This window comes from Quercus robur, chromosome 4 (assembly GCF_932294415.1).
Source record: "Quercus robur chromosome 4, dhQueRobu3.1, whole genome shotgun sequence".
NCBI lineage: Eukaryota > Viridiplantae > Streptophyta > Magnoliopsida > Fagales > Fagaceae > Quercus > Quercus robur.
This window is the reverse complement of record NC_065537.1, coordinates 18,345,582-18,362,357: the sequence shown is the minus strand read 5'-3', so window position 1 is coordinate 18,362,357 and position 16,776 is coordinate 18,345,582. Positions and strand designations below refer to the sequence as shown.

Below are 16,776 nucleotides of genomic sequence, written 5' to 3'. Positions count from 1 at the left end.
AATCAATCCACACTTCCTACACATTGCTATACTTAAGTGCTTTTACTTAGATTCTTAAATAAAATTCGATTGCAAAGACCATTTGTAGAATCTAAGTTATAACACTTAAGACACTCTATCTAAGTTTTAGCCATCAAATAATTCCAACACATAAGGGACATGATAGTGCAAGAGGCTTGGTTAATTGCTGCAGCATCGTATGCATAATGATATGGCACACCAGGTTGAAAATAATATATAGCACACCAACTGGATAAGTAGACCAAACCATTGATTGTATTCCAGCTTGATAAGAGATTCGTGGAGGTGATTGAATTGGAGACCTGGTTGGTAGGAAGATTGTGTCTATGGAACAAGATAATCGTGGAGACGATTTGTTAGATTCTGAACTAGTCTCACTTTCAATGTCAGAGCTAAAGGGTGGGAAGATTGATATAATGGAAGCTGATTGATACAAAATATGAAACGATAATTTACAACTATACATTCAGATACTAAATATTTTATTGTCTAATTCGGAAATTCTTTGAAACTTACTTGTATCAACTAGGTGCTTCGACATGATACCGAATTGGGAGATTGACAAAACTAAATTGGAGAGAGAGAGAGAGAGAGAGAGAGAGAGAGAGAGAATTGCATATCAATATTGTGTGTTAATATTCTTAATTTATAAGAAGTAGCAAGTTTCAACGAAGATACATTATGATGTACTCTTAAGCTGTGTTCTTTTCTGCATGACTAACTAGACTGATGGCCAGGTTCATTTTCCAAAAGAAATAAAAAAGTAAGATGAGGAAGTTTCTCTTGTGCTCAACAGTTTTCTTACTAGCGACAAAGTTCATTAATTTGGTAGCTCTATTTGTGAGTCAAAAATATGAATTTGGAGAGCATTCTTGTTGTGGCTCAATTGCCATATCAGTTTAATCCAGAGCTTATAACTTGGCTTTAGTATATTTATAAGGGAAATATTAATGAATGCCTTAAACATGTTTGGATAAAAGGTTTGGCTTACCTCCAGTATTTTTTTAATTGGAATCTCATTTTATTTTAATGAGAAACTGCCACATCACTCACAAACTAAATAAAAAGTGGAAATTGAAATCCACTACTACTTGCCATTATATATTTAAAATAACAAAAGATGTCCAGTTAAAAAAGTATCAAAGATAAGCCAAACCTTTGGGTAAAATAAGTTATGCATGGCAATTGGCAAAAGATAATTTTTGGACTTTTTTTAATGGGAAAAGTTTGAAAAGATAAATGATCAAATCAAACAGTAAGACATAAACAATGTTAAATCCTTAAAAAATAATTAAATTCATCATAATCATAGCTTTAGGATTCGTTTGGGATCTGCTTATTTTGCTAAAACTGAAAATTTTTGCTAAAAGTATTATAGATAAAGTAAAAAGTTAACTGGAATAGTATAGTGCAGTGGGATCCATGAATAGTAGCAAAAATAAATTGAATAATAAAATAAGTTAGCAAAAATAATTTTTGTCAAACGGACACTTAATTAAAAAACCTTACATTAAACATACAATAAAAACATTGTTACTTTTTTTTTTTTGAGATAACGATACAAGTATATATTATTAACTTAAGAAAACAAACAATATTACAGGGAGTTTTTATCATTGACTCATGTGCCCACCTACAATCAAGTCCCAAGTCTATTCCATATCTCCCTACCCCACGTAGTGGTCTCAACTAGGCCTATCCATGGGTCGGTCCGGGTCAGGTTTGTGCCTAACCCGGAACTGACCCAACCAGATCGGATGGCCAAAATTTCAACCCGTCACCGACCAGAGTGGCTGATCAAATCGAGTGGATCTCACCTTCAACGGATGGCAGTCGGTTCGGTCAGAGTTGGAGATCTCAAAATCGGCCAAAATCCGACCAGTTAACGGCGAAATGGGTAAAAAATCAGTGATATTTTCTCTGGATTTTCGTTGGGTTATCGTCGGATTTGGCGAAATCTCACCAGATTTGGCGAGATCTCGCCAAATCCGATGGAGATTCCATGGATCTAGTTGAGATCTCGACGGATCTAAAAAATTTTGCCGAAAATTGCTCTTTTATCGGTTCGGTCGAGTTTCTTCGGGTTTTGGGGAGAAAACCCGCCAACCGACCTGCAGTTTTCAAATTCTAGAGGCGGAGACCCGTCGCCGACCGTCACTAACATCAAGTCAGCCGGATTGGACGGGTTGGCTGGGTGGGTCGGGTATCAGTTGCTGTTGGACACCCCTAGTCTCAACTACCATATTAAAGCTACCTTTTAGAGAAAGACAGCCAAGGTTCTTATGGTAAACCGCTATGGTGTTCTGGGATGCTACAAGACGTTGATAATCCTCTAGAGTTCCCATGGTGTTATCCATAATAGACCTTGGTTGCATCTGCACCTTCTCAAAGTAGTATTTGTTTCAAGCATTCCAGATTGCCCATGACGTCGTGGCCCACCTCTCCAGCTCTATTTTCGTTAGTTTACCCTTCAACATTTGAAATAATTGGAAGAAGTTATGCACCTAGTTGCTACATTTCTGCACCTTTCCTTTCGATATTGCTCACACATTTCGTGCCATTGGACATTCCCATAGCAAGTGCGAGGTTGATTTAGGCTGTTGACAGCACCTTCACCCTTTGGCAGTGTAGATTATCCATAGTGGGGAGAATGTTTGAACTCACTCTCCAAATAAAGTTCCTAACTTTCAGTGGCACCTTTAAAGCCCAAATTGTCTTCCACACCTTGCCATCTATTCGAGCATTTGAGTGTTTAGCAACATCATGATGCAAAAGGTAGAGAGCCACTTGGTACGCAGCTTTAACTGAGAACCTCCTTACCCTGTTTTCCTTCTACTCTAACTCGTCCCTTCTGTGTAAGGCATTCAAGGGTATAGCCAAAATCTCACACTGGGTACTGGATGCAAATAATTCATGCACCTTCTGTCTGTTCCACTAGCTCGTGTTGTCATCAATGAGCTCACTGACTAGCATATTGGTCTAGTCTTCCCCAGTAAATACCGACTTGTGTGTCAGCCAATTATCCACTGCCACTCTAATTTTTTTACCGTCCCCCACCTTCCATTGTGACCCTGCCCTTATAATGTCTCTTGCAGCCAGTAAGCTACACCAAACATAGGAAGGATTGTGCCCCAACTAAGCCTCCAAAAAGAGCAATTTGGGAAATACCTTGCTTTGTAGACCCGGTAGAAGAAAGAGTGAGTTTGATGTAACAACTGCCACACTTGTTTTGCTAGCAATGCCATGTTGAAAGCTTGGATGTCTCTAAACTCCATTCCCCCCTTTACTTTTGGTGAGCATAATTTTTTCCAATTTATCTAATGTATCTTTTTCTCCTCCTTTATTTGCCCCCGCCAATATTTGGCCATGGAGGAGTTTATAGTTTCACATAAAGACTTTGGAATTTAAAAGATGCTCATGGAGTATGTCGGTATTGCTTACGCTACCGTCTTGATTAGGACTTCCCTTCCTACCTTTGAAATAAACTTTTCTTTCCATCCCATTGCCTTTCTTGTGATTTTTTCCAGCAAGTCTTTGAAAGTATTCACTTTAGACTTCCGACTTGCCATCGATAATCCAAGATATTTTTCACAATCCTCCACTATTCTAGCCCCCATCAAATTCCTTATGTTGTACTTTACATCTACTCTTGTATTTCTGCTAAAGAACACTGATGTTTTCTGTCTGTTTATAGCTTGCCCCGAAGTTGCCTCATATTGCTCCAAGATGGCTAATAATCGATGGTGATATCGCTCCGAATCAGTAAGGTGGATGATCTGGCTTCAGTGGGCTACTGAAGCGGTTGAAGGCCTACAAAAAGCAAGCGCAGTCAAAGAGGGGACCGGAGAAGACCGGCCAAACCCCCTCCGATGGCAAAGTCAGTCTCACAGGAATGAAGTTCCTAGTATTTGGGAGTCAAGTCTCAGAAAAATTCTTCCCTCTCTTGGGTTCAGAACGCTCCTTTATATAGAGATCCTAGGGACGGTTATTTGTCCAATAACCTCCCCAAGATTTGTGGAAGCCAACGAGTCCGGAGTTAACTTCCTCAACGGCTACTAAAATTATAACCGCTAACGGAAGTTAACTTATTTGGTTGATTCATGGCGATAGTTACGGATTTAGCAACCGCTACAGAGAGTCGAAAGTTTTCCAAGTGTTGCGTATTCGTCCGTCTGGTGTAGGACGGTTTGGTCGTCCATGGACATCTAATGATCGTCCATGGACGACCTTCATGGACGAGTTTATCGTCCATGGGAGACTTCACTGATGAAGAGTAGTATTATTGTCTATGAACATTTTTCCTTCTTCTGGGGTGATTCTTGGTCCAACTTGCTCTATTGGCTTTGGACGATACCTTTGGATGAACTGGAGTTTGACTGATTTTCTGCTTCCCTATCAAAAGGCATTCCTCCATTGTTGCTTGGCAAAAGATGAGACTATCATCAACAAACAAAGGTGGGATAGGCGGACCCCACCATTGCTAGATAGAACACTCTGCAAATGTCTAGCTTCCTCTGCCTTTCTAAGCATAGTAGACAAGCCTTCAACACAAAACAAGACTAGATAGGGAGACAATGGATCACCTTGTTTTATACCCCTTGTGGGGGTGATAAAACCCATTGGCTCTCCATTAATGAGGATCGAGTAGGTAGCTGTGCATACTGTTTCCATTGCCAACTTCACCCATTTTTCATCCAATCCTAGTTTGAGCACCTTCCAAAGGAAAGCCCATTCTACTCGATCATAGGCTTTGCTAATATCCAACTTTACTGCCATTTACCCCCTTTTCCCCCTCCTTTTATTTCGCATCTTGTGTAACACTTCAAAAGATACAATAGTATTATCAGTAATAAGCCAGTTAGGAACAAAAGCACTTTAGGCATCAGATATCACATTTGGTAGAATAGTTTTTAGTCGGTTTAGAATTACCTTTGATACAATTCTAGATACCACATTTTCCAAACTAATAGGACGGAAATCAGACATATTTTGTGCTTCTTTTTATTTTTTTTGGGAACCAAAACAATATGGGTAAAATTCATTTTCCGTAAATAGTGACCTAAATGGAGTATTGATAATATAGCTTCTATCACATCTGGGCCAACAATATCCCAATATTTTTGGAAAAAGAAAGGAGACATACCATCCGCTTTAGGTGATTTTGAGGGGTGCATCTGAAATAAAGCACTTCTAACCTCCTCAAGTATGTAAGGTTGAAGCGACATGTGGTTCATATCTAGGGTGACCACTCTATCTACTACATTAAGAACCCTATCCATGTTTAAAGGATTTGTTGTAGTGAACAAGTCTTGGAAAGACTTCTCTACCACTGTGACTATTCCCTCATCCGATTGCCTCCACACCCCATCTTCATCATGAACTCCACCAATATGATTTTTCCTCCACTGTTGACTTGCTCTTTAATGAAAAAAATTGGTGTTTTTGTCTCCCGCTTGTAACCAAATGGACCTGGACCGTTGATGCCAATGGAGTTCATCATTGTATAGTCTTGTATTGATCTCCTCTTTTACTTTTTTGATGGCTTCGGCATTCTCCACATTATTCAGCCCCATTAGCTCTTCCAACTCCCTATGTATTTCGTCCAAAATTGCCCTTAAGTTCCCAAACACACTTCTGCTCCACCCTACCAATGCTACACGGCAAATTTTGATATTTTCAAACAGATTATACATCGGGCTACCCATGGAGACCATATTAGTCCAAGCTACTCTTATAATTGTTTCACACTCCGGATGGGCTACCCATTTCTCCTTGAACCGATGTGGCACTCGTTTCATTCTTGGTGGTTACCACCCCTGTGTTGTTAGTGGTATGGGTATGTGGTCCGAATAAGAAGCTGTAAGGTGACATACCTATGCTTGAGGGAAGATTTCTCGCCACTCTAACGTCGTACAAGCCTGGTCCAACCTTAGTTGTACATATGCGTCTCCCGCTCTACCATTATTCCATGTAAACCGGTTCCCATGAAGCCTAGATCAATTAAACCACAGTGAAGAAGCACACTTTTAAACTCTTGCATAAAGTGTTAGGCTTTCGGTAGTCTGCCTTGCTTCTCCTCCGACACCAAGATTTCATTGTAATCCCCAATACACACCCATGGGTAGGAGTTTCTAGTCTGCAAGTGCCTCAATAAACCCTAAGTCTCATGCCTGAGATGTTCCTCCGGTCTACCATAGAAACCTATAATTCTCCATGGCTTTGTTGGGTTTGTGAGTACTAGAGCGTCAATATGGTTCTGGGTATAAGTTTGGATATGCAAATTCACTTCTTCTTGTTTCTATAGCATCGCTAAACCACCCCTTCTTCCCAAGCAAGGGACTACTAGCATTACATTGTACGGTAAGTCTGCTTGGATACCTCTCATCTTTTCCACCGTTTTTTTTTTGTCTCCATAAGAAACAATATTTTGGGAGCTTTTTCCCTCACTAAAAGAGAGAGCATCTTCACTGTCTATTGGTTCCCAAGCCTCCGATAATTCCATCTTAGGATCGTTATTGTGCTCGGTGGGGCTAACTAATAGCCACCACCGTTGAAAGTAAATCGGTGCTGTCCTCCAAAGGCTTTTGTCTTTTAATTGCCCTAATGATTTTAGCTGTGTCATCTTCATTATTTCCTTTGTGTCTTTGTTTCTGTCCAACACCCTCCCCACCATTTGAGTCTTCAACCATAGAGATTGTATTTCGTTCAATCTTTTCCCACGTTGCTCGTTTTTTGGTGTCCTATACTTTTGGCTTAGGCTTGTGGGGTGCATTTATTTCTTGTGTTTGTTGTTTTGGTTTTTCTGATACATCCCTAGGGCTTGGCTCTTTCTCCTTTATGTAAATAATGGGTACACTAACCAAATTGCCCTCAATAGGTGCCGTGCGGGGTATTGACTTTCCATCAGTGGTGTGCACGTGTTTGGTGGGAGTTGCCATTGCAAAACTAGCACTAATGGGATGAGATATTCCCATATCAATTTGTGTTGTGTGGGACTTTAATTCTCCACAATTAGTGTGCACGTGCATTGTGGTAGTTGCGGTCTCAGAGCCACCAATAATGGGATTGGATACTCCTATATCAGTTACGTTCGTGGTACTCACATGTGGCATAATCATTTCCATAACGGTCCTTGGACTCACGAGATTTCTCTTTCGGTTTTTGTGGCTCTATACTGCCGGTGACTAGCTTGATTTTGTAAACGCCATGGACCTTGCTCCCGAGTTTGTCTCCGTAGTCCGTCAAGGTGGGCTGCAGTGATCATTCTTCTCTCCGTTAGTCTCTTTCTGAAAGCCTCCTTTAAGCCAATCTCCATACTGGCACCCATTCCCATCCACATCCTTTGGTTCTTTACAATGTTTCGCTTCATGGCTTAACCTCCCATAGTTAAAGCATAGACCAATCAATCCCTCATATTTGAAGGCTATCCATACCGTATCACCTTCCAGGCCTTGAACTTTGCTACCTCTATGGATGGGTTTATCCAATGGGATCTCTACACGGATTTGGAGGAACCAAGACTGATCCGAGGCTATCGCTTTTGAGTCTACTTCTACCATAGGATCCAATCCTTTGCCAATATCAGTTCCCACCTCTTCACTGAATAGGTCGAAGGGTAGTCCCCATACTTGCACCCATATTGGCAGATGTGTGAAAGTCACTGAATTTGCTATCATGCCTCTTTCCCACCTTCGGAGTAAGAGTAGATGGTTATCGAAACTCCACGGTCCATTGTTTACCACCCATTGCAGTTGGCTTTCCATGGAAAATTTGAATTGGAACAACCTGTTGCCTACCTCAACAATTTTTAATTCCAGTCCAAACTTCCATGCCGATCTTAGAAAATTCTTCGCTGCCCGTTGGTTGAAAGGTCAAGTTGTATGGAATTTCCCCAAAAGACTGAGGGAATACTCCTCAAGGATCTGTTCACATTGTCTAGGCCTAACTTTAATAACTTCCCCTTCTTCCTCTGTTAAGTTTATACTTTTCAACTTGTCTATGACTTTTAAGTCCATTGAGTAAGAAACAGTAGCCACCACAAAAGGTGGTAGTGTTTGGTTATTGAAGGAATTGTGGCTGTAAGGGTAGGCAAGAAAATGAGGTAAGAAAATGCTCACCTTTTGTGAGAAGAAAGTGCCCGTTTGTTTAGGCTTTTTGAGCCCAAAAAGTGCGTTTTGAAAAAAGCTCAACCAACTTTCGCGTTTGGTAAACTCAAAACGCAACTTTTTTATAAAAGTTGCGTTTTGAGCATTGAGAAAAAACTGAGAACAAACGCGGAAGGGATTATGGACCCTCAGGGGTCCATAAATGAAAACGCGCTATGCGCGTTTTGTATATTACCGTTGCAAACCCAAAAATACCGAAATACCCATCAGTTCTCTCACGCCCTCATCTCTCATCTATGTCTTTTTTCTTCGTCTTCTTCCTCTTCATCTTCCTCTGCTTCTTCACCGGTCTACCCCCACAATCAACAAAACCCATTTCAACCTTTGATATTCCGAACACAGAATCAACAAAACCAAACCAAAAATAACTCAAAATCAACACAAAAACAACTTAAAATCAACTCAAATCTGAAAAATCCATCCCAAACCCAACTCAAAATCAACCCAAAATCCATAGAAAAAAAAAACCCAAAATCCCAAAATCCTTATGTTTCAATCATCTTCATCTTCATCATCATCATCATCATCTTCTTCTTCTCTGGAGTGTGAAAAAAAAAGAATAAAGGATGAGTTCTGGCGTTGGTTCTGATGGTTCCGATGTGTTCCGATTTGAAGTGCTAAGAGGAAAAAAAAGAAGAAGAAGAAGAAGAAGAAGAAGAAGCAGAGCTGTGTTCTGGACCGAAGTGCTAAGAGGAAAAAAAAAAAAAAAAAGAAGAAGAAGAAGAAGCAGAGTTGTGTTCTGGACCGAAGTGCTAAGAGGCAAAAAAAAGAAAAAAAGAAAAGAAAAGAAAGAGAGCTGGGAATGTTCTGGACTGAAGATGGTAGAGGAAAGAAGGAAAAAGGAAAAGAAAAGAGTGTTGTTATGTGGGTGGATGAGAAAAAAAGAGGAGAAAAAAAAAGAAAAAAAGAAAAAAGGAAGTAGAGCCACGTGTGTGGAGAGAAAAAAAAGGGAGAAAAAAGAAATTATATCATAATATTTTCATAATATTTTTACAATAAATTTTAAGGTAGGCTATTATTAGCTAATATTGGTGAGAAAAAAATAATTTTTTTAGAAAGAGAAAAAAATAATTTTAATAGTATGTTAAAATTAAAATTACTATCAATTTTTATCACAATACTTTCACAATAAATCTTAAGTGGTAGGTTATTATTAGCTAATATTGGTAAGAAAAAAATAATTTTTTTAGAAAGAGAAAAATTGATTTAAGTATGATGAAGTAATTGATTTAAGTATGAAACAAACTCACATAAAAAAAAAAAAAAAAAAGTATGAAATAAATTCCCTTATATATACATTGTCCTTTTTAGTCATTTACCCCTCAAAAAGCCACTTTTATAAGTGCTAGCCAAACATTCAGCTTTTTCATTATGCACTTTTTAATAGTTTTTACCAAACACTCAGCTTTTTGAAACTCCACTTTTTCATTATGCACTTTTACAAAACTCCACTTTTTCATTATGCACTTTTTCAAAAAGCTGAACCAAACTCACCCAAAATTTCCTAATTAGTGGAGAAAAAAACTTAAGCCCTATTCCTTGTTACTTTTTTTTAATTATTAAATTCTCTAATTCAGCCAAAACTACCCACATAAATTTGAATTTAATTAGATAGCCTACTCTAACAAAAGACACATTTGAGACTAGTTGCCACGAATCAGAAAGCTTGCCTTATTTATTAAGGAACCAAAAAAAAAAAGAAGGGTTTTCAAATTAATACCAACGGTCGGAAGGGCAGCCTTATTTCCACCATAAATAGACACCACCACTCTTACTTTTCAGTAATCTTCGTATTCTCTCTCTCTCTCTCTCTCTCTCTCTCTCTCACTTTTCAAAATTCAAACCGTAATTTCCTTTGTTTCCCATCGGCGATTTGAGATTGTTTCTGATTGAACGAAGATCTCGGCGGCTCGATTATCAAAGTCTCTCAGGTTTGCTATTGCAATTAGATTTAGATTTAGATTTAGAATTAGAATTTCTTTAGCTATGATCGCACCGACTTTTGTAATGATCGAATCTATTCTCAGCCTTAGATAATGTTACCAAAGTAATTTACTTTCACGTTCGTTAATTTCTCAAGGGTTTACCGATGGATCGGAGATTAGGTTTTGGAAGTTTGTATTTTGTTATGTATTTGATAAGGGATTTTGGAATAATTGGATTTTGGAATTGATTCGGCAGAACAGGGAATTTTCTTTATTTTTTAGTAGGGTTTCTGATTTGGCAGAACAGAGAATTTGAAATCCTTCATGGGTTATCAAGGATTTTCATGTTTTTTTAGTAGGGTTTCTGATTCGGCAGAACAGAGAATTTAAAATCCTTACTGGGTTAGCAAGGATTTTTTTGATTTCAGTAGGGTTTTTTTATTTGGAATTGGATATTCTTCAATGGAAGAAAGAGAGAGGTTTTTGTTTTTGGCTGCTTCGCTTTGTGGAACGCTTTATTCATTGGTTTCCTATTTCTATTATTTGTGGGTGTTTATAGTATGGAGGTTAAAACTGCAAGAAGAGGGCCACAAAGAAAAGAAAGTTCTGTTTTTGATTGATTAGGAGCAGGACGAGGAGGGCATTTAAACAACAAGATATGCAAATTTTGGCTCAGTGGTAGATGCCTTAAAAACCCATGTAGATTTGCCCATTCAGAAACACCTGATGTGGCCACCATTCACCGTCACAGGCAGACTCCTTACTACCCTCGCTTCAGCAACGCTTTAGTTTCAAATACTTGGCGTAGGGCACCTAGGAATTCACAAAATGTTCAGGAGAAGGTTGTTAACCACAAGTCTTCCGAAAATGTTCCTGGGAAGTCTGAATCAGACTTGGATGATGTTAAAAAGAAGTCGCCAGAAAGCGTTTCTGAGAGTTCTTCAGAATGTTTTGTTCTTGAAAATGATTCTAATCTGGAGAATGTGGTTGAAGAAAAGCCTCTGGAGCATGTTCCTAAGAAAACCGCAGAAAGGGTTTGTGAGTTCTGGGTGCAAGGGACGTGTGTCTATGGTGATCAGTGCCCTTACCTACACTCATGGTTTTGTGGGGATAAGTTCAAAAGGTTGGCAGAGCTTCAAGGGCACAACAAGGTACCTATTTGTGTTTGATGAACTGTATTCTTCCATTTCCATTAAAATTTTTGTGTAAATTTTTATATTTGGACTCTAATTTAATAATGAGACCTGAATACAGTTTATGCGAAAGTTTAACTTTGGCCTAGGCTAGCCTAATTAGTTGTTTCATCATTTGAATACTAATATAGTCCATTCATGGTATCTAGATTATAGAAATTTGATTTGTTCCTGAATAAGAACATGGAGGATTATATGCTTCACTGCTATTTTTGCAATGGGATTCATAAATGACAATTGATGGAAGACCAAAAGACAATGTTGGTTTATAGAACTTTTATCCTATAGATAGAGCAAGTTGTGTTTGGAAAACCATATTTATGAGTTCTCTGATAACAGGCACTCAATGGAATTGCACTTCCTATAAGATGCAACCAGCTTTGTTCAGGTAGCAGTGATGGAACAATTCGGCTTTGGGACTGCCATACTGGTCAATGTGCTAATGTGATTAACATTGGTGGTGAAGTTGGTTCTGTTTGTAGTGAAGGCCCTTGGCTCTTTGTTGGCATGCCAAATGTTGTGAAGGTGAGCTTAAAACCGAGTAATTTTGTGAATTTTGTTTTATTTTTATTTTTTTCGGATTTTTTCAGTTCAAGATGTGATCTTGATTTTGCATGTTGGTGATGTTGCAGGTGTGGAATACTGAATCAGGTGCTGAATACAGTCTCAATGGACCTGTTGGGCAAGTCAATGCATTGGAATCTGTTTACAATTTGCTTTTTGCTGGGGTAGAGGTAAGCTACTTTGCTGACAGTTTAGAATTCTTGCATTCTCTAACTAGCTAACTAGCTTTTATTCTTTCTATTTGATTAGATTTGGGTAATGTTGAGTTCAGGGTGTCTCCCTTCTCAGAATTTTTTTTAGTTGTTTGAGTAAGAACTTATCTCTTTATATTCCATGTACTTTGATATTGTGTGTCATATCCATAGCAGATGCTTGGGGCTGGTGCAGTTGGTTATCCTGCTTGTCTCACACACTAGAGTTTCCCAGTTTGGACTGGGGGCTAAGACACTACTGTCAAAGCTGTTTGCTTTTACTTATTAAAAGGGGGGTGGTGGGGAATGACCAATGTTAATGCTTGATGTCTCACTAGATTTTGGTGTTGAGTGTTTCATGTGTGTACATCACTTATATTCTAATTAAAGTTGGTCCGGAATTAATGTAGTATTACTTTTGATTGCAGGATGGTGTTATTTTGACATGGAAAGGCACTTATGAAACTAACATTACATTTCAACTTGCCGCAACCCTTGAAGGCCACACGCATGGTATAACATCTTTAGTTGTTGGAGGAGGCAACAGGCTGTACTCAGGTTCCAAGGACCACACAATAAGGGTTAGTTTTTTCTCTTTAATAATTTTTTCCCCCTTTTGTTGTATCTCTTACGTTGTGAGTAGTTAGTATTTGAAGAGAGCTTGATTATTTAAGATCGTTGGTTCTTTCTTCTCTTTACTTGCTTCTTCTATATTGGAAGGACTGTGGTTGGATAGTATCTCATTTAGACCTGGTGCTGACCTTTTGTTTTAGTGATTCTGTATTGTTCTTTTTTGAAATTTCCCCTTTTCAAATCTTGCATCGAACCAAATGATGTACTCTCCCTCATGTATATTGCAGGCAACAATAACATATCCTTGTTTTAGTGACTAAATTATTGATGTTAAATTGATTAAGTTCTACTCTGTAAAACTTAGCAATATATATCTTATGTGGTACTGATATGATTTGAATCTATTAAATATCCTTTTTTTTTTTTTTTTTTTTTTTTGTAGTTGTCATTTTCTTTATATATGCAAAAGGACCATATATTTTGTTTTGATTTGTCAGAAAAATAATAGTAATTAATTTCTGTTCTTATATTTTGTTCAGGTTTGGGATCATGAAAATTGGCAGTGTATTATGACATTGAATGGGCATGATGATTTAACCAAAAAAAAAAAAAAAAGAATGGGCATGATGATGTTGTGAAGTCTCTCATGTGCTGGGATAAGTATTTGTTCTCTTGTTCATTGGATTGCACGATAAAAGTTTGGGCTTCTACTGAGGATGGCAGTTTGGAAGTAATCTATACTCACAGTGAAGAACACGTAAGTTATTGAACCACAAATAGTTTAATTTACTTTGTTATTTGCTTCCCTTCTTAAGTAATTGAGTTGTGCTACAGTCGTTGAGCAGAAACTCAATAGGTGTATTATTTTGTTGCAATGCCATGTTGATGCTGTAGCCTTAATTTTTCAAAAGTGTCAACTAATTGGAATCTGTATGGCATGATTTTTCATGGTACAGGGTATCCTTGCACTTTCTGGGATGATTGATCCGGATGTTAAACCAATCTTGTATTGCTCTTGTAGCGATAAATCTGTCCACCTCTATGAACTGCCAACGTGAGTACAGTTCTCCCTTTGTCAAAAATATTTCTTCTTTTCCCTCTTGGATTTGACTAATATTAGTGATTTTTGTTTTAGATTCACTGACAGGGGCAGACTGTTTGCGAAACAAGAAATCCAGACTCTTCAAATAGGTCCTAGGGGCCTCTTTTTTACTGGGGATCAGACTGGTTTGCTGACAGTGTATACATGGCTAGCAGACTAATGGCTGAGACGTGCCCAAGACTAGTAAAAGCATGGTTTTTATTAGTTATAGCAAACAATGTAGAGTATTTTAAGTACATTTTCCAATGTACAGTATTTTTAGTACATTTTCCAATGTACAGTATTTTTAGTTTAGAAATTCATGTTATTATGAACATTGGGGATTAAACAATGTAGTGTTATTATTACATAATGAAAATAAATAGCTATATACCCTAAGGCAAGGGTGAGGTTTTTCCATCTTGAATTCACTGTCTTAGCAGTTATTGTCTACTGCTCCTACGGGGGAACAAACTTACAAAATAGTGGGATTTGATGATATTCAGATCTCCTTCTCCCCACTTTATTAGATGTTTTTGAGGTCTACTAGGAGGTTTAGAATTCCATTTTCTAGCCATTGCTCAGTTTAGAGAACTTTCGCAAATAATGTTGAAGAAATATATTTTAACAATAAACCATATGCCTTGAACTAGATCCTTATTTCTTAGTAGATTACATGAATATAATTTCTTAGTCAATTACACTTTCTTTTACAAAATTTTTCTCTTCTATTAAAGAGATAGACTATAGAAAGTCATTTCACACTTCTTACACGTGGTGCTCTACTTGTGATTTTTGAATTAAATTCAACGGCATGAATCGTTTGTAGAATCTAAGATACAGCATCTAAGAAACTCTACCTATGCTGTAGCCATTGACAAAATTCAAACACGTGGTCACATAATAGTACAAGAGTCTTGGTTGTTATCTGGGACGTCATACGTGTAATAATATGGCACACTAGCTTGATAAGATTGCCAAACCATTGATTGTATTCCGTTGTGTTTGTTCCCCTCATAACTGATTGGTGATAGACTCATTAATTCAGCAGATCCAACTTTCTTCCTCAGCAAAGATGTCAAGTGGACTGAATCAATGTCATTCCCAACAACAACAATTTGACTGCTATCCTCACCTTGTAAAGATACTGATTCAACACCTTAAGCACCAAAAAAAAAGATCATTAATTTTAAATTCCTAAGTGAAACTTTGTTGAGCTTAATTGAAGTAATTGGGAGGGTAAACAAGTACGTAAAGAGAATGTAAATTTGGTTCAATGTTAACAATTGAAAGAAAAAAAAAATGATTACCTTGTACACCAACTGCAATCTGCAAGGCCTTGGTCCGAGCATTCTTTTTGCCATTATTCAAGTTCACCCGGATCACTACCTTTTGCTACAATGAAGTTAATAAGTGGCAATTAGTATTACCTTACATGACATGATTTGAATTTGGAAGTACAATAAGGAACAGAACTTCTAAATCATTGCTGAGCATTGTATTCACCACTACCTTCATTTTCTTCGTCAGAGCGTTCAAATTTTTATCAGGGAGGAGCAGGGTGATGTTTTAGATAGCTTATATGGCCTGTTTGGAAGTAAAAAAAAGGAGGGGGAGTAGAGTAGAGGGAGGGAGAGTAATTTAATTACCTTGTTTGGAAGTTTTTTAAGGAATGAGGGGGAGGGATTTGGAGGGGTTTGGAGGGGTTCCAACTACCTCTAACCCCTCATTTTTAATTCCTCCAAATTGGAGAGATTTGGAGGGAGAGTAGAGTAAGTAAATTATTGACCAAATAAATTCCCTAATTTACTCTTTCTAAATTAACAAAATTACAAACTGATTATATAAATAACTTTTGTTTGTTTCCTGAGAAAATTTTTAAGGTGAATGAAAAAAAACAATTGAATCTCACCGTTTCACTGACTAATGTTTTGAAAATACATACGTTTACAACAACAACAACAAAAATAAATAAATAAATAAATAAAATAAAAATAAAAATAATACCGCTGCTCTCTGCAAGTTCATCAAAATTGCCGCAACACTGATTCGTCAATGGAGGCCGCTGTAGTTCCTTGACAGTTCTGTGAAGTTCCTAACGAGCTTCGTGCTTTCAAGCTTGAGCTTTCGAGCATAGTGCGCGTATGCCAAAGCCAGAGATCGATGATCTTCAGCTTGCTTTCGAATCTGATCTAATCGAGGCTTGAGTGGACCCGATTTCAACGCTAATACTGCTCTTCTTTTTTTTTTTTTTTTTGGTTAACTGATACTGCTATTCTCGTAGTTCCAAATCTACGTGAACCACACTTGAATTCCTAATGTACTTATATTATGAAAACCAATTTTCTTCTATTACACAAATCCAAAAAAAAAAAAAAACTAATTTTCTTCTATTACATTTCTGAATCCGGAAATGAAAACCAATTGAAGCGACAAAACTAACTCATTTCAATTTTTTTTTTTAATTTTTTGGTAATTGTTAATCTATTATCACTTGGGTGAAATCTATATGACAATTATTATTAAATATTTAGTGGTATTTCATTTTTAATTTTTTTTACTTTTATTAGTGGTATTTGATGGAATGAGAATGTTGATTAAATAATTATTTAATCTAATAAATTAATCATAGACCAATATTGCAAGTCCATTTTCAAATAGGGTAAATTTGTCTATTTAAATCATTTCCTCTCTTTTCCATCCTAATTTTTAAAACATCCAAACAAGAGGAAGGGTTAATTACTCCATTCCCCCTTACTAATTTTAAAAACATCCAAACAAGGTAAAGAATAATCATTCCCCTCTACTCTCCTCTCCACTACTCTCCTCTCCTCTACTCCCTTCTACTCTCCTTCCTCTCTAAACTTTCAAACAGGCCAACACAACTACTTTTATTAAACATCATCAAAATTAATCATGTAAAAGCAATAATACCAACACAACTACTTTTGTTAGACATCATCAAAATTAATCATGTAAAATGTTGAAACAAATTTTATGCCTCCCCAACTTCCTGGGTAACTAATCTGCCAACCTTATGGAAAATTAAGTCAAAAGTTACAA

At 37.4% G+C, this 16,776-nt stretch overlaps 4 protein-coding genes across 4 annotated transcripts in view; 1 reads left to right on the top strand and 3 right to left on the bottom strand.

Annotated features, from left to right (window-relative positions):
- The window catches only part of LOC126720744 (heavy metal-associated isoprenylated plant protein 46-like), a 53,026-nt gene that overhangs the window by 18,272 nt on the left and 17,978 nt on the right, over positions 1-16,776 (bottom strand). The gene's annotated exons all lie outside the window — the stretch shown is intronic.
- On the bottom strand, positions 7,263-7,784 carry LOC126721487 (uncharacterized). The gene has a single exon (XM_050424524.1). The coding sequence runs from the start codon at positions 7,782-7,784 to the stop codon at positions 7,263-7,265; it is 522 nt and encodes a 173-aa protein (XP_050280481.1).
- LOC126721486 (zinc finger CCCH domain-containing protein 48-like) lies at positions 10,276-14,140 on the top strand. The gene is made up of 9 exons (XM_050424522.1): positions 10,276-10,300; positions 10,736-11,262; positions 11,644-11,829; positions 11,937-12,038; positions 12,488-12,640; positions 13,172-13,225; positions 13,264-13,389; positions 13,589-13,686; positions 13,768-14,140. Exons 1-9 carry the CDS (start codon positions 10,276-10,278, stop codon positions 13,892-13,894), a joined length of 1,398 nt encoding a protein of 465 aa, XP_050280479.1. The 3' UTR covers positions 13,895-14,140.
- Positions 14,060-15,297, bottom strand: LOC126720749 (disease resistance protein Pik-1-like). Its single transcript, XM_050423540.1, has 3 exons — positions 15,226-15,297; positions 15,024-15,108; positions 14,060-14,872 (listed from the first exon to the last, which is right to left on the bottom strand). The coding sequence occupies exons 1-3, from the start codon at positions 15,229-15,231 to the stop codon at positions 14,610-14,612; spliced, it is 354 nt and encodes a 117-aa protein (XP_050279497.1). The 5' UTR covers positions 15,232-15,297; the 3' UTR covers positions 14,060-14,609.